General features: G+C 55.8%; 5 protein-coding genes across 5 annotated transcripts; 3 read left to right on the top strand and 2 right to left on the bottom strand.

Annotated features, from left to right (window-relative positions):
- Positions 1-1,691: 1,691 nt before the first annotated feature.
- Positions 1,692-3,220, top strand: ColSpa_04313 (esterase; the record flags this gene model as incomplete). The annotated part of the gene is made up of 2 exons (XM_049270525.1): positions 1,692-2,449; positions 2,557-3,220. 2 exons carry the CDS (start codon positions 1,692-1,694, stop codon positions 3,218-3,220), a joined length of 1,422 nt encoding a protein of 473 aa, XP_049126482.1.
- An 871-nt stretch (positions 3,221-4,091) lies between these two features.
- On the top strand, positions 4,092-5,651 carry ColSpa_04312 (delta(24)-sterol reductase; the record flags this gene model as incomplete). The annotated part of the gene is made up of 1 exon (XM_049270524.1): positions 4,092-5,651. One exon carries the CDS (start codon positions 4,092-4,094, stop codon positions 5,649-5,651), a length of 1,560 nt encoding a protein of 519 aa, XP_049126481.1.
- Positions 5,652-6,235: 584 nt separating this feature from the next.
- Positions 6,236-8,016, bottom strand: ColSpa_04311 (hydroxymethylglutaryl-CoA synthase; the record flags this gene model as incomplete). Its single annotated transcript, XM_049270523.1, has 4 exons — positions 6,236-6,373; positions 6,435-7,086; positions 7,583-7,689; positions 7,957-8,016. The coding sequence occupies 4 exons, from the start codon at positions 8,014-8,016 to the stop codon at positions 6,236-6,238; spliced, it is 957 nt and encodes a 318-aa protein (XP_049126480.1).
- A 2,471-nt stretch (positions 8,017-10,487) lies between these two features.
- On the top strand, positions 10,488-10,823 carry ColSpa_04310 (uncharacterized protein; the record flags this gene model as incomplete). The annotated part of the gene is made up of 1 exon (XM_049270522.1): positions 10,488-10,823. One exon carries the CDS (start codon positions 10,488-10,490, stop codon positions 10,821-10,823), a length of 336 nt encoding a protein of 111 aa, XP_049126479.1.
- A 2,183-nt stretch (positions 10,824-13,006) lies between these two features.
- Positions 13,007-15,042, bottom strand: ColSpa_04309 (putative mitochondrial chaperone BCS1-B; the record flags this gene model as incomplete). Its single annotated transcript, XM_049270521.1, has 2 exons — positions 13,007-13,623; positions 13,698-15,042. The coding sequence occupies 2 exons, from the start codon at positions 15,040-15,042 to the stop codon at positions 13,007-13,009; spliced, it is 1,962 nt and encodes a 653-aa protein (XP_049126478.1).
- Positions 15,043-16,865: the final 1,823 nt, after the last annotated feature.

Raw genomic sequence — 16,865 nt, 5'->3', positions numbered from 1 at the left:
AGCCCAGACCTTACTGAGTCGAGAGAATGAATGGTGTTGCAACCACTTTTATTTAATCCATGCGTGAAGAATGGAGAGTGCGGGTGTTGATGCTAATCATAGGCGAAACGTCTCGAATGTCTACTCGGTCTGTCAATAGTACCATACCGTGCCACAGGGCTCTAGTTGTAACTCGCTTTGTTTGCTTTGTGAACTTTCCGATGGGTGCTTCCTCAAGATCCGTCATGATCATTTGCCCGCGTTGTTTTTTGAGTACATTTTAAGTATTGGAGTACCGCCCCACATAAAGTAGTGTTTGCTGTCAAACACTGGCAGATCTTACTGCAGCGCTTCTTTTACTTCCATTTCTTGTCGTTCTTCTGCTCCTCCAGTATCCACTGTCGCAGAAAAGAAAATGGCACCAATAGTCTGGTCCTTGCGACAACTAGCCCCGTTTTCTTCTCCCAGCAGCCAACAACAAGCAACCAAATCGCGTGGCATACTTTCCCAACTCAGCTTTTCCGCAACCATTTCCTCATTTGTCCGTCCTTGCGGCCCTTCCACAGGACGTCATGAAGCCCGCTGATGGTGCCAATGACCCCCGTCTCATCACCTGATTTTTCTCCTGGCCGGGATTGTCTATGGAGACCAAACATCTCAACTACCAGGCCCATCCCAGCCCTGCATCTGCCATCTCAATCACCCTCACAACTGAAGCTTACACTACTTTCCCGCAGCTGCCTCTTGGCTTTCGAGACGCATGCCCCTAGTCACTTACGCAACGAATGCAAGACTGCATCTCGTTCTCGCCAGCCACTCAGGGCTTCTAGAATCCTTCGCATTACGGTACTCATAACCCGCGCTCGCCACTCACATTCCATCTTCACCCCTCCCCCTCGGCCCTCGGCGTCTCATAACCCTCCATCTCGCTCCCGTGATTGGCGGAATGGATAACTGGTGATGGGACTGTTCTCAATGGATTTGGCCGTTGTCAACAAGGTACCAGTAGTCTTTGGCACTGGACGCATGAGTCTAACGAAGGAGCTAACGTTGTGATTAGGTGGGCTAGACCGCGTATCCATCCGATGGCCGGCCACAAGCGATTCGTCGATTGAGTCCTGTCAACCGAGGCCCAATGCTGAGCAGCATGTCATCGACTCGCTCACCGTCTACGCCTCTCGCGTCTCATTAACCAGTCACCTTGGTCTCGTTGGTTCCCTTCATCTTCAACTCCTCTTACTAAGGATCGTGTCGTGGGTATTTGGTCTCATCCGCCGACGCTACATTCGTCATCTTCTCCTTCATCGTCCAACCTATCGTTAAGCACGTTCCCACAACAGCGACTGTTCCTACAAACATTTAATCTCAATCCCCCCGCTTGCGATTCCACCTTGGTACCCTGTCTCGAGATACCTCACCCAGGGTACTGATCTGCGGGTGTGTGCGTGTGTGTGGCTACCGCAGCCGTTGCCCAGGGATCGCGGCCAATATTCTGTCCATCTGAACATCCTGTCAGCCCCGGGTCCTTGACCGTTGGTACCACTGCGGACGAATTGCAGCCTTCTTCTTCCGGGGTAGCGTGTGTTGTTCATGTGTTTCAACCCGGTCAGGCATAGTACCTGCTTGGTTCGCTCGACTTCACCTGGTTGCTTCTTCCCCTCTGTTCAATATCCTTAACTAGGCGCCGTCTGCCGCCCACCTCGCTCTTCAAAATGTCCACCTCCTCGTTCGACTTCCCAAATCCCCTCAACATGCACCCTGCGCAGCTCAAGTTGTTGCTCTCGCTACTACCCAAGCTGCCCTTGATAGCGCGGGTAGCCCTTCTCCACGTCCTACACATGTCCAAGTCCTCCCAGTACCTTGACTTGCGGAGCGACCTCATCATCTCGGTCCTACGCTCATACCTCCAGCCGACCAAGCTACGGTCCATTACCTCCACCCAGAAGCTCGCCAACCGAGTTAGCGGCGTCAAGGGAAGGATATGGGTTTCCACCTACGCCAGCCCGGTCCCGGAAACCGATGTCCGTGATGCTCTCGTCGGGGCCATACAGTCACTGAGGACGCCAGATACGCCGGAGATTGATCTGCAGTTGCCCGAGATTTTACCCGTCGAGGCTGAATGGACAGGCTACCGTGCTGGTGCCACGGCCGATGAACGAGCACCCCAGATCGGAGAAAAGGAGAAGTATGAAAATCTCCAAAAAGAGGCTACCAGTTCCTTGACGGTGTTGTACTTCCATGGTGGAGCGTACTACCTCCTCGACCCGTCAAGTCATCGTCCGGCCACCAAGAAGATAGCCAAACTGACGGGCGGACGTGTGTACTCAGTCCGTTACCGACTCGCCCCGCAGAACCCTTTCCCTGCGGCTCTGCTGGACGCTCTCATCTCCTACTTGACACTGTTGTACCCGCCTTCCGATGCCTATCACCAGCCAGTTGACCCGAGACACATAGTCGTTGCCGGAGATAGGTAAGCTGCTTGACCCCATCCACCCCAGGTTTGCAATGCTGACCAATTCACAGCGCCGGGGGCAACTTAAGCCTTGCTTTGCTACAACTTTTATTGGAACTGCGCAGACAAAACAGAAAAATCCGCTGGCACGGCGAAGAACGAGACATCCCACTACCTGGCGGCCTTGCTTTGAACTCGCCGTGGCTCGACATGACACAAAGTTCACCAAGCTGGGACGCCAACCGAGACTTTGACTACCTTCCGACTGCCGAGGAATATGCCAAGTACAACCCGCCACCATGCGAAGCATGGCCCGCGAAGCCTCCACGAATGGCTCTTTATGCAGACGATGACCTGTTGGCGCACCCGCTGGTGACACTCGTCATGAGCCGAAGCTGGGAAGGCGCGCCACCTGTGTTCATTTGCACAGGATGGGAACTACTGGCGGACGAGGATAAGTACATAGCTCGCAAACTGCACGAGGAAGGCGTGCCAGTGGTGTTTGAAGAGTATGAGGGGATGCCGCACTGCTTCTCTCTCATCCTGACAAAAACGCCGAATGCCAAGCGCTGCTTCGACGGCTGGACCGGATTCATGAAGAAGGTCATCACGCACCCGGATACCATTGACTCAAAGGCCATCACAGTCAAGGCCAAGACGCTAGAGGAAATCTCCCTGACCTTTGAGTCTTTGCTGAGCAATGTTAGCGAGGAGGACATGCACCAGAGGGTCCTGACGAAGAAGAAGATGAGCTTGGCATCCGCTCCAGAAGCAATACCAAAGCTGTAGAGGAAAGCAAATCACTGATGAGCCACTAGTTCTCGAGAAGTGTCAGTGATAGGATATAATTAGCTTGTAGTCATGTACAAAAGAAATCATAATAATATGCACGGAAAGGAGGGGGTTGTGGAATAAGAAATGGACGTGGTCTACCCGTGTTGCATCCTAAGATGATCCTGCTAAGCAGCAGACAGATCTCCAAATCCAAGACAATGCCTGGACAGTAGGAGCTTGCGAGCGAGACGCGTGGTGCGAAAGCGGAGACGATTGCGTTGGTACTCGTCTGCTTGTCACAAGATGACAAGCAAGGTGTGAGGTTGCGATTACAGTGCACGTGGTCTTGTGTTCTTGTGTCTAATGTAAGCATCACCATATTGCAGAGTAGGTAACAGTTCCAGGTCCTACGCTTGCTTGCCCACCTCGCAATCAGTGGTCACGAAATTCCCCGAAACTGCATGGGCCGCCGTGTCCACTAATCCGGGACCAACGACTACCCTTTCACCCAGTGAAGACCAATTGACGGGAGCTCCCTCGGTGGCTGGAGCCGGTCCCCTTCATAGGGGAGGGGTACCCTTAAATGGGCCAAGGTGCACTGGAGCTGACCACCTACATATGCCTCTCCCCCTGTCAGAAGCTTGATTAAGCTACCGCCCAAAACGGGACGCTGTGGCGTTCGTCGACGGCCAAAAAAAATAAATCCATCTCACTTTCTAGCGCGTCGTCGTATCCGCAGACTCACTCACTCACTCACTCATAACGAGTGGTGACATATCGAGATCTTTCACCGGATCTCACAGCCTACCGGGAGGAGAGCACCCCCTTTCATCACAAACCACCCTCCCACGTGGATTATACCCCCCGGGGACCTCGAAACGACAAAATGGAGCGCCACAAAAAGTCCGTCTCCAAGATCGCCGCCGCTGTGCGGTCCTTCTTCGACCGCCGAGAGCCGTACCGCATCTTCCACGGCTCGACCAACAGCACTCGGCCCTTCCGCCGGGACCGCTTCGTCGACATCAGCGCCCTCGGCAACGTTCTCGAGGTGGACAAGGCCCGCCGCACCGCCCTCGTTGAGCCCAACGTGCCCATGGACCGCCTCGTCGAGAGCACCCTCCGCCACGGCCTCGTCCCGCCCGTCGTCATGGAGTTCCCCGGCATCACGGCCGGCGGCGGGTATGCCGGCACTGCGGGCGAGTCCTCGAGTTTCAAGCACGGCTTCTTCGACGATACCATCAACGAGGTCGAGCTCGTCCTGGCCAACGGCGATGTCGTCCGCGCCAACCGGACCGAGCGCGCCGACCTCTTCCGTGGCGCCGCGGGCGCCGTCGGCACCCTTGGCATCACCACCATGATCGAGCTGCAGCTCATCGAGGCGAAAAAGTATGTCAAGACGACGTACCACCGCACCCATAGCGTCGCCGAGGCCGTCGAGACCGTCCAAGCCGAGACCCTCAACGCCGACAACGACTACGTCGACGGCATCCTCTTCTCAAAGGACCACGGCGTCGTCATCACCGGCAAGCTGACGGACGAGATCCCCGAAGGTAGCAAGCCACAGACCTTCAGTGGCGCCTGGGACCCCTGGTTCTACATGCACGTCAAGGACCGCACGCTCACCGCCGGCTCGGGCCACAGCGACGCCGCGGCGGCCGCCGTCGACTTTGTGCCGCTGGCCGAGTATCTCTTCCGCTACGACCGCGCCGGATTCTGGGTCGGTGCCGCCGCCTTCGATTACTTCAAGTATGTCCCCTTTACGCGCTTCACGCGCTGGTTCCTCGACGACTTTCTGCACACCCGTATGCTCTACCGCGCTCTGCACGGCAGCGGCGAGTCGGCGCGCTTCGTCGTCCAGGACCTGGCCCTGCCATACAAGAACGCCGAGCGCTTTGTCGACTACACGGCTGAGAACTTCAATATCTGGCCTCTGTGGCTGTGCCCGCTGAAGCAGACGGCCCCGCCGACCTTTCACCCCCACACGGGCGAGATCGAGACGCTCCCTGCTCCGGCAGCGGACGGTAGCTCCGGCGGCAACGTGACGGCGCCGAAGCCGATGCTCAACATCGGCCTCTGGGGCTGGGGCCCCGCGAACCCCGACGAGTTTGTGGCCAAGAACCGCGCGCTCGAGCACAAGCTGGGCGAGCTGGGCGGCATGAAGTGGCTGTACGCACACACGTACTACACCGAAGACGAGTTCTGGCAGTCGTACGACCGGCAGTGGTACGACAGCCTGCGCGAAAAGTACGGCGCCACGACGCTACCGACGGTGTACAACAAAGTCAAGGTCGACGTCGGGGCGCGCAAGGAGGAGCTCAAGAGCTGGCGCAATGTCGTCAAGTCCAAGCCGCCCATCGGCGGGCTCTACGGCATCTACAAGGCCATCCAGAGCAAGGACTACCACCTGCATCGCCATGCCGAGTGGAAGTACAAGGGGGACAAATGAAGTGTGGGAAAGCGGCAAAGCTCCTGTTGGAAGCCCTTTGACGATTACGGCCAGTAAACTTTCATGTTGAACAAACTCACGATGGGAACGGTCAAGTATGGTACCCACAGATCGTCATGTGTGACATGTACTAGTAGTGTAGCATCACGCCCATCCGCAAAAGGGAGCCATAGCATTTTAGCATGTAGACAGAGCATGGTATCATCCGGCGCATCAATTGTTTGGCCCAGGGGCTGTTCGGCAAAAAGTCCGGTTCAGAGAAAACAACAGCCATGGTTTCAATTCATTTCATTTCCTATCTCATCTTCATCAGTAGTGATGCTCAAATACGCCCATCTGGCCCGGTATATACAAATGTCCCTATTACGAGGCGCGGTTTCACGCGACATGGTATTCTCTCTTGACGAGACATCCATCTGGTCGTGATCCGTGGTGCGCTTCTATATGTTCCTCCGCTGATTAAACTACCTCATGCTGGCCGTGCTTCTTCAGCAATGATGATGTCGCAAGATCTATGCATCCGCCTCTATTTGTTCGCAGTTCCCAAGGTCCAAAAAGTGGTCTCTCTGTAGAAGTGTAAGGCTTTATGCCTTAACGCTGTAGGTGCGCTGGAACTTCTCGTTGACGTTCTCGAGGTAGTAAGTGCCAGGGACGATGGTGGAGGGGTCACCCTTGGGTTTGTAGTCTTTCTGGAGGTGAGCCTGGTGGCGGAGATCGCACATCTATGGATATTTGTCAGCAGGCTGTCTCCAATCTTGTGTATTTGGAGGGGTGGTTTCTTACAGCCTCGTAAGCCTCGGGGGCCAGCTTGCGGCGGGCCTCGAGTCTGGCGGGAATGTCAAGGGCCTTGGAAAGGGGAGAGACGTCTCCGTTGATGCGCAGGGACAAGAAGCTTGCAGCCAGACCAGAACCGTAGCTGAAAACACCAACACGCTTGCCGTTAAGAGTGGCGGCGTCGACGTAAGAGAGCAAGCTGGCAACACCTCCCCAGACGCTACCGCAGTACATGTTGCCGATCAGAGTGGCAACCTGGGCACCGGGAGCGACTCTCTCCTGATACTTCTTCTTGGTGAGACCCATGAAGGTCTTCTCGACAACCTTGTCGGTCAGAGACTTCTCGTAGTCCATGTCACGAAGCTCAGGAGCAACCTCAGCGAAGACGGGGCTGTCGGCATCAGCGAGGTAGTCGTGGTACAGAAGGCGGGCGTATGACTTGGCGACAAGCTTGCAGTTAGGAGCATGGAAGGCCAGGTAGTCGAAGCGGTCCAAGTTGGTCTTGGGGAGCTTGGCCTCGCCGTTGGTGCCGTTACCGTTGGCGTGACCGTTGGCAGCCTTGGAAAGCTTGGCCTCACGCTTGTTGTACTCGCGGTAGGCAGCATCGAGAGCCTTGGTGTAGCAGGTCAGGGAGTAGTGGCCATCAACGTAGGGGTACTCGCTGGTGAGGTCAGGCTTGTAGAAGTCGTAGACGTGAGACATGTAAGAGCCGCGCAGACCAGGCTCGACAACAACGGGAGCGTTGGGGCCGACGAGCATGGCGACGGCGCCAGCACCTCCAGTGGGGCGGGCGTTGCCCTTGGCGTAAAGGGCAATGTCACCGGCAACGACAATGGCATCACGGCCGTCCCAGGCCGAAGACTCGATCCAGTTAACGGCGTTGAAGAAGGCATTGGTACCTCCGTAGCAGGCGTTGACGGTGTCAACACCCTCAATGTTGGTGTTGTCACCGAAAAGCTGCATCAGCACAGACTTGACCGACTTGGACTTGTCCAGGATGGTCTCAGTGCCAACCTCAAGACGGCCAATCGAGTTGGTGTCGATGTTGTACTTCTTGATGAGGTTGGAGGTGACGGTCAAGGCGAAAGAGTAGATGTCTGCAGGAGAGCGCAACATGTCAGTACGGGCACGGGAACAGAAGGAATTGGCAGGCAAACTCACCCTCGCGGTCGTCGCAGAAGGCCATCTTGGTCTGGCCGAGACCGATGGTGTACTTGCCGGCGCTGACGCCATCGAAAGTCTCCAGCTCGGATTGCTCGACGTACTAAGTGGTGGCAACCATTTTGTCAGTGTGGAATTCATTGTGGCGCATGGGGTTTCGACGAGGGGCAGCGCGCAGGAAAGCATGGGCAGGAGAAGCAGCAAAACACGAGGGGTAAATTTGGTGGCCGGTGGGTTGCGACTTCGGCGATGAGGGGCAGCGCGTGGTTTTTTTCTCCTTCTGGGTTTTTCCCCCTCTCTGTCTCCTGCGAATTGTGGTGCGCGTGGTCACTGATGCGCGTGGCGCGGAAGTGGCAGAAGTGAGACCAACCTGGCTGGGGAAGTAAACCTCAATGGCCTTGATGCCAATGTTCTCGGGGCGGGAAGCCATTTTGGGTGGCGCGTTCGAGTAGATTGAAGATTTGGGATAAGGGTTGGGAGGAGAGTTGGGAGTCTAAAAAAAAGTTGACGAGTTAGTCTCCAGTTCTCACTTATGAACTTGAACGACTTTCACCGCCGTTTCAACCACCCAGCAAACCAGTCACAAAATGTGCCCAACGTGCAGAACGAAGACAAGGGTCTTCCAGCACGGGGGAGGGGAGGGAAGGGTAGGAAGAGGGGGAGGGGCAATAAAGCCCAACGCACCTATTGGCACAGATTCGGCGACTTTTCAACGGAGGTAAAAAGGGGCGATGCGGAAAGTTTGGAGGGAGGGAAGAAAGTCCAAGATGTCGAAAGAAGAAGCTGTAGAGAGGGAGGGAAAGAGAGAGAGAGAGAGGGTTGGTGAGAGGAGAAAAAGGTGTTGGGATGAGACGAGCGAGGAGTAAAAGTGTCGAGGGTCGAGGGGCGTTTATCTCTTTTTTATTTTGTTTTTATTTTTCTTCGTTTCCCACAAGCTCTTCTGCAGACGATAGGAGAATAACGGCGGCACAAGGCAGGAGAGGTGCGGACGGGAGGAGTGGTTAATATTAAAAATCCCCACTGACGTAGCAGCACACACCACAGCACTGCGCGCGAAGAGTCAAGTATCCGTTGATGGATGGGACGGGACGGGATTGCTGCTATCCTGCGACCACAGAGATACAAGACGGGACGCGCATCGCAACCCGTACGTACCTCTCACACTTTGGGACACCACGAGAGGAACGGCGGAGATGGCGGCGGGTGTGTGACAGGCGGTGGCTTGGTTGAGAGGAGAGGGAGTGTGCGCACAACAACAAGACACCAACGCCCAGCCAGATCCAGGGTTTTTTTTTCTTTTCCTTTCTCTCTCTGAAGAATGGTCTACCTACTCTTCCCCTCCCAAGCACCCCCCAAGGCTGGTGAGGTACTCTTGACAGGTACAGAGTACTCTGCTTCCCTTGCATTGGATTCGTCCCAGACAGTCGAACTAAGGCAGGCCGCTAGCTCGAGTGAAGATGACCTCCCGAACCTCCCTAGGCAAGGGTCGGCAAGCAAGGTACGGGCTGTTATCTTATCCAGACGCGTGCGCAACGACCCTTCACCTTCACCGTGAGGTGCCTTGGCTACGTATGCTGTTGCACCGCAAGAATTGGCACGCCATCGATCGCGAACATTGATCTTCGTCTCGCCTAAGCTGCTGAAGTCCGCAATGTTTGCACTTAGCCCGGCAAAGCGAGGAAAGGAGACGACAAGCCCCCCGAAGACACACATCGTTCCTTGGTGGACGGCGTGCCCTGTCGAGCTTAAACAAGGGGCATACGGGTGAAGATGGGCGATAAAGGGATTGCTGCTGGGCTTGTCAAGCTGACTGCCCCCCAGACTTCGCCCATCCACCTGAAGCAGCAGCAAACAAGGTACCTACGTCGTCCAGACGAAAGACGGAAGTACCCCGCAGCACTGTAGGGGAACGTTGTTGCGTACTACGTAGACGAGGCAAAGTTGCGATGGCCCTGAGTCGCGGACGGGGTGCAACTCCAGACCAGACTGGTTCAAGTCTGAAAAGAGCGCGACCGCAGCACATACTGTACCGTATGCCAGTGTGTGGGGAGGAAATGTCATGGAGTGAGGATGGGAGAAGGGGTTTTCCCCTCCATCAGAACAGCGAGCGGTACGTACCGAATATCTTTCGTCAATTGAGTGGGATATCGGAACCAACCCCCCCCCCCCGGTGGGCCTTGGTGGTAGCGCTAGAGAACGAAGTTCCGCTGGGCGGGACCAGCTGCAAAAAGGTACCTTATCAATCAGTAGCCCCATTCGTAGAAAGGTCGACTTGCGGCAAGTAACTGTTCGTACTGCCTCCCTCACACGCTTGCATTGGGGTGTGAAGCAAGCTACAACAGACAGTTGCGCCTTCCGGGTTGTGCTTCGTTGTTCCTGCTGGCTCGATTTGGGTGTGTTTCGATGGAATCACAGTTTGGCCAAAGCAGGACGGACGGGTTGTCGGAACGAAGCGGTTGCTCTTATCTGTGCTTATCTTATCACCTGCAACAAATGCATAAAGCAGTAACCTTGTAGAAGAATGCGCTGTGTTGGAGAAATGGGCCGACTCAGACAGCCAAAGTTCCGTCGGAAAGACTGAGTGATAGAGGTGCATCGGCAGGCATGGGGAAGTGTCTCGTGTCGCCAACCATCCCGAATGATTTGGGGAGAGAAGGAGGGTTTCGGTGGTTTTTTCCCTCTCCGTATTCTTTTCTTCACATCTCGCCATAACGTCTGCACAACACACTTGAGGAAGAGAGATGGAGGTACTTGATAACACGACAGGACCAGTACTTCGCCCTTAGTGTGCTCTGGGTGCTTCACATTCGCATACCGATGCTCCACTGGGCCGGCCCATGGATGTTTCTTGGGGCCAGCAAAGCGGCGATTGGAAGCAGAGTTGGCCACATACTACCTACTATGCAGCAGGAGGGGGAAAGCAAAAGTGAGGCAAGAAAGGCCGCACGAAACAAGCACTGCGAAGCGAAGCGCATCCGGCAGGGCATTGAGCTCGCTGTTTCGTTCATGGCGTCGGTTCTCGAGACGGCGGCCATTTCGGGCACTTCCTCCAAGCACAGCGGCGACCTCAGATCAGGACACGGCCATCGCCAGCGAATGAGACTCGACAGCAATCACCCAATACCCGGCTCGGCTTTCCTTCTTGGCTTCGGTCTACAGATGCCATGCAGTGTTCCCAAAGTAGCTTTCAAACCACAAAGCATGGCAAAGCAAAGCGACTACGAGTCGTGGATATGAAGGCAGATAGGAACGGACAACCCCTCCTCGTCCTACTACTCGCTCGCCCTCTGCCCTCACCTCTCGGACGATCCTCACTGTTCGTTTTCCATTCGGCCTCTTACCCTCACGCCCCACCTCGCCAGTTGCGGAAAGATTGCGGTGCACTGCGGATACTCTTACCTTTGCGTTGCTACGATGAACCGACGAAAAAGAGTCGTCCACTCAGAGTCGTGCTTCTCAGGTCCCGCTTAGGAAGAGGTGGAAGATGAGATGCTGCGCATGCCCCGCCGCGTGCGTTGAGATCCCGCAGGTGATTCGCTCTTACTGCTCTGGGCCTAGCGCTTGCTGCCACCAAGCATTCATTGATTGCCAAACCATGATCTCTGGCGGCCATAGATTAAGCCCATCTGGGTTAGCTCCATGCAAAACGGCCATGCGTCCCAACATCGACATTTCCCATCTGGTCCCACCGACAGGCACTCGCCCAGCCAGACACAGGCACAAAGCGAATCCATAGGTACAAGGCCGCGGAGGCACAGACACGCAATCATAGATAGGTACTCTATACACACACGCCAGAACTGCAAGAGAAGAGGCAGCGAGACACAGGGAAGGAAACGAAGAAATGGTCTCGACGAGTGACATGTGTCACTAAGCCACCGCCTCGCACAAGCGAGCCTCAAACCAAGGCGGTCCGCCGCGCCCATTCATTTTCACGACATTGACCCTATCGTCCATTCGTCTTGGGATTCGTGTCCACCGTGGCTGAGCCTCCCGTTCTACCGAACTTGGTAGCTGGCAAGCTCACAGAAGCTTCGCAGGAACCCTTGCAGCTTCAATCACGAACTGGTTCCTGCCGTGCCGCATCTCGTCATCAAACGTCCTTGTCGACATTCGGCCCTGCACAGCTGACGATGGCCCAGGCATACGTTAGAGCTGTGCCGTTGCGACCTTTCTTCTTGTAACGGCATCCTTGCAGTGTCGCAACACATTTTTGGCTCTCGATGAGTCCATCCCCCATATCGATGATCACCCCCTCCCCTTTCCCACTGTCTGTTTCGACCTCGCATCGCCGCTTCGGTCCTCCGACATCAACGACCCTCCTCTGCCGCCTTCTGCTCCTCATTCGCCGTGATTGCAGGCACCGGCACACGCGGTTTATCCACATGAGGGGCCGCCCCGTCACGACAAGGCATATGCGCACTGGAAGTGTGGCTTCCTTGTATGGCCTCGCCGACTTGCACCCAGTCAGCCGGCTCGAACTCCGAGGCCCTTCGACCGAGTGCAACAAACAAACAACAAGTTGAAGACTTTTCTCTCCTTTCCCCCTCTCTTCAATTCATTGTCAGGCTCTGCACCGCGCCGCGACCGGAACTCGCATCGGCCCTCTTGCCTAAGCCAGATGGCTTGGCCCCTCCTCCCCAGTTTCCAGGTTGTCCAGTCTTTAGAAACTCCGATGAATAATTGCGCAGTACCACACAGCACTGCAAGGCAGAAGCACTAACAAGGCACGGACAGGACCTTCTTCATCGTCCGAAGATCTTCTCCTGCCCCTTCGTGCGCCCATTCTATTGATTTGGGAAACCATCTACGTCTAGAGCACAGTCACACCCCTACCGGTACATCCAACGCATCGAACCGTTGATGGTGACGTCCTGTCTTAGCCCCCTCTCTCGCTAGGACACAACGTCTCATTTGTCCGTCGACAGCTGCTTCCAGAAGTCTGCTGCAAGGTGCCGTCGTCTCCCTTGAGGAGCTGTTGTTGCAGCTGCCATGTCCACTGCCTCGGAGCTCTGAGACATGGCTTGGGCGCCTCTGTACTATGCGGTAAGCTGCACCAGTCTGATCAACCAGCCAGCCAAGGAACGGGCATAGCTGTCGAGTGTGTTGATGGCTGTCAGGGCGGTCTTAGCCAAGCCACTAACGTGGACGAAGGCGTTGGGGCTTGACGCCGTTGCACTGCCGCGAGATTGTCCACTCATGAGACCCTTCCAATACGTCCATTGTGAAAATATTCATGCATTATAGATACCCTACGTAGGGTGAGTACTCCTCTATGAAAACACATTCGCTATGACATGGGATCGCGGGAGCCCTCCGGACCTTCCCCATACGAGCCGGTAGTTCCAACGCCGGTCAATGCGTAGCCACGTACCAAAGACAAGGAACAGAAAAGTACGCTGATAATTTACAATTCAAACTCAAACCTCCACTGGAGTTCCGTACCCGGAGTCTCGCTTTCGGTTGGCGTTGTCGGCCCCGTTCTCGGCTTTAACCTCCGAGATCACCGGGCTGCTCTCCTTCTCCTCCGCCGCCGTCACCGTCGCCGCCACCTCGACAGGGGCTTCCGACTCAGACCCTGAGTCGGAATCGGAGTCGGACGAACCAGAAGAGCTCGACGCCTCCTTGTTGCGCCTGCTCTTCTTCTCGCTCTTGCGCTTCTTCTTCCTCTCCTCCTTCCGCTTCTCCTTCTCCTCCTTCTTCTTTTCCTCAGCCTCCTCCTTGCGCTTCTTCTCCTCCTCCTCCTTCTTCTTGGCTTCGGCTTGCCGCTTCTCCTCGGCGGCCTTGAGCTCCTTGTCCTTCTTCTCCTTGCGCGTCTCCGTGACCCATTCCTCGGCGCCAGCGACTGCCGCCTCGGCGCTACGCTTGTGCTTCATCAGGTACCCCTGGATCTCGGCAGGGCTGAACTCGTGCGCGGGAATCTTGGCGACGAACGCCTCGGAGAGGGTCTCGATGTTGGCCACGATGTCAGCGGTGCGCTTAGCAGCCTGCGCGGCAAGCGTCGCCTCGGCCTCGGGGTCAGAGATTTGCCCGGCTGCTGCGCAGAGATATCATCCTCGTCGCCTTCAAGTGGGGCGTAGATGGCGCGGAAGATGGCTCCGATGATCTCACCGTCGGCGAGGGTAAACTTGACGATCTGGTCGACTCGGCCGGGGCGGATGAGGGCCTTGTCGAGCTTCTCGACGTGGTTCGTCGTCATGATGAGAACGCGACCCTCCTGGCTGGCTACACCGTCGAGTATGTTGAGCAGACCGGAGAGGGAAAGGCGGCCGCTGGGCTGGTTAGGGGGGTTGCCGGGAGTCAGCTGTCCAGGAACCATGTCTCCACTTCCGTCCTTGTGCTCGGTGGTGTTGGTCATGCCAGTGTCCTCTCTCGTGTGCGTGAGGCCGGCAGTGTCAATGTCCTCAAGGAGAACTACACATCGCCGCGGCAGCTCGGCGAAAAGGGTGGCAAGGTTCTCCTCGTTGGCCGAGATGGAACTCAGGCTCACGATGTAAATCCTCATCTTGAAGAAGCCGGCCAGAGCAAGCGACAGCGAAGACTTGCCGGTTCCGGGGGGGCCGGTAAGAAGGTAGCCGCGCCTCCAGGGGATGCCGCGGTTCGAATACCACTTACGAGTCGCGGGGGAGAGGTAGTCGGCGACATCTTCCACAAGCTCCTTCTTTGTCTTTTCGTTCAGAATGACGGTCGAGAAGGGCCGGGACGTCCGCGCCATGCAGCGCTGCCACGTGGGCTCGGTGGAACCTGCGCGCGTGCTGCCGCGGTAGATCATGGTCTTCTGGGAATCCTTCTTCTGGTATTCGCCCCGGGCCTCCTGGAGGAGCTCCTTGAGAATCCAGGGGTTGCGGCCGAAGCACGAGAGGCTGATCTCCTCGCGCTCGCTAACAACAAGGTAGGAGGCCTGCTCGCGGTTCTGGCTCCTCTTGAAAAGCAGCAGGTGACCGCGGTACCAGAAGGAGTGGCTACCAAAGCTGGGCGTGTAGGCGAGAGGCTTCTTCTTCTGGCCGAACTCGGACGAGGATCCGTCAGTGGAAACGTCGTCATTCTCCTCCTCGTCGTCGTCCCAGCGCCAGAGAAACCAGGAGCGCGAGCTCAGGTTAGTGTTGACAACGAAGCGACGCGAGTTCTTGGCGAAGCGCTGGGCGGCGACCCAGGACATGAGGATGTTATAGATCTCGTCGTCGGTGCGGACCTCGACGGTGGACATGAGGTGCTTCTCGACCTTTTCCCATAGGTACTCGCTGAAGTAGCGCCAGGCAAAGGTCGCGCCGCCGCAGAGGATAACGAGGGGGATATAGACGTTAAGGTCGATGCCGAGGTACTTCTGGAAGGCGGTCGTGAAGACGCTGAAACCCGGGAAGAAAAAGTCGAGCAGCGCCAGCTGTGGCGCGGGCTGGGGCATGCTCGACGAGGTGTTGATGGGGTCCGCGTACGCGGATTGGGTGCATGTATCCATGGCGGAGATGGCGTCGAAGAGTTCTGTGAGAGAGGCCAGCCCGAAGTAGGGGATGCTGATCCTGGATTGCGGGACGCCCGAATATTATTTGTTCCTGCCGGTGGCTGCTATGGTTTATGTAGGCCTGGAGAGCAGAGGTCCAAAGGTTCTCTTTATAGGAGATTGAGAGGGAGATCGTGAGTAGTTGAGATGGGATAGGACAAAACACTGATGGGTGTGAGAGAATCAGGCTGTCCTATATACTCGGCTTCCGATGGGATATAAACATTCACGACCAAGTGAGGCAACCACATCAAAGAGGCGTTCATGTGTTCGTGACCACGCATCTAGCCAGTAAGGCAGACGTGCCGTCCACCCCACCATGCAAAGGAACGGGAGACGCATGTCCCACCAGATAAGTCACTGCCCAATTAGCATCACGGCGATATTGGACCAATAGATTCACGAGCGCACTGCCTTTCATGAGGCCGCCTGGCAGAAACCCCTTCACTTGAGTCACTCCGGACTACGCTAGGACGGCGGTGAGGTAAAGGGAGCCCTATGCACTGTTTTCTTACTCGCTTCCTTGCTAGTAGTTGGAGAAGCTTTCAGGCGACGATCAGGTCTTGTCCAGACTCCCGCTAGTTAGGCAACAGTGCCACTTGTGAGTTGTAAGCCTGAGACTATGACGAGGAGTCAGAGGAGGACCCCCACCAGCTGCCTATTTTACGAGTCCCTGCTTTGGAGCGGTAAATCGCGGTCTGGGGAAGCGGGCAGTGTTGACGTGTAAAAGGACTATGGGACCGAGCCGCCCTTTGGATGGCTGATAAAGTGGAAGAATGCGAGACATGTCGTAGGCTGCAAAATTTGGTGGGTGAGTACTGCAGCGCAGTAGCTGTAGGTGAGGATGACTGCATATTTTCCCACGTAGTACCCATAAGTGCAAGCCATCCAAGTGGCCGGAAGGGGACAGGACGTCTCCTCGAGCAGACAAATGATACGCTAGGACTTTAAACGAGAGTATGTCGGTTTTCGTACCAATCGTGACCGTTCGAGATGCACACTTGGAGGACAACGATCTGGGGTTAGCTGTGGTCGTTGCAGGACAAGGCCAGGGGCCGAGCAAACGCCCAGTTGACTGGTTCATGTTGGCCGACTGCAAGAAGCCGTGCATCTTGAAAGATGCGCGGTTGAGGATCCGGAGTGGATGGGGCCGTGGATGCGTGAGGCCAATCTGTGGCTGGGACTGGGCTCAGCCACGTAGACAAGTTGCTAGCTACAGCGGCTTCCCCGGATGACGCAGTGTCGACTGCAGGACGCGGAGGATTGGAAGCTTGGCTTTTCCCTTTAAGGACTTGTCGGGATCAGCTCTCATGAACAGAACGAAATGGAATCACAGCCATCATGTTGTCGTTCTACACAGATGGGGCCTCCCTATGAGTTCGTTTGTCCCTGGATTCTAGCCAAGGTGCTACCTCTCTTACTCCTCCCGGGACTTTCAGTTTCCTATCTTCCCACCGTCATTGTCCTTGTTTTCACCAACCCATCCAACGCCCGGGTAGAGTTTTGGAGTATGGAAGTTACTCCCGGCTAGTTAAACCTCGTAAGTATCATTGCGGGCAATTGCGCAACATGAAGCCATGCATTTACAAAACGATGTCATTATCTGCCAGATTGAATGATACATTAGATTTCCAACGCGAATCTCTCATGATCTCGTTACTGAGATCAGGTGTCATAAGTCGTCAGACCCCTCACCCCCTTCTCTGAAGGTTCTGTGTTTCCCTTCAGTGTTCTGGGTACCAATCCGGGGGATGGGGCTTTGAGTAGTGTTTTGTTCGATC

This window comes from Colletotrichum spaethianum (assembly GCF_022836535.1).
Source record: "Colletotrichum spaethianum MAFF 239500 DNA, contig09, whole genome shotgun sequence".
NCBI classification, from domain to species: domain Eukaryota; kingdom Fungi; phylum Ascomycota; class Sordariomycetes; order Glomerellales; family Glomerellaceae; genus Colletotrichum; species Colletotrichum spaethianum.
This window is presented reverse-complemented; position numbering and strand designations above follow the sequence as displayed.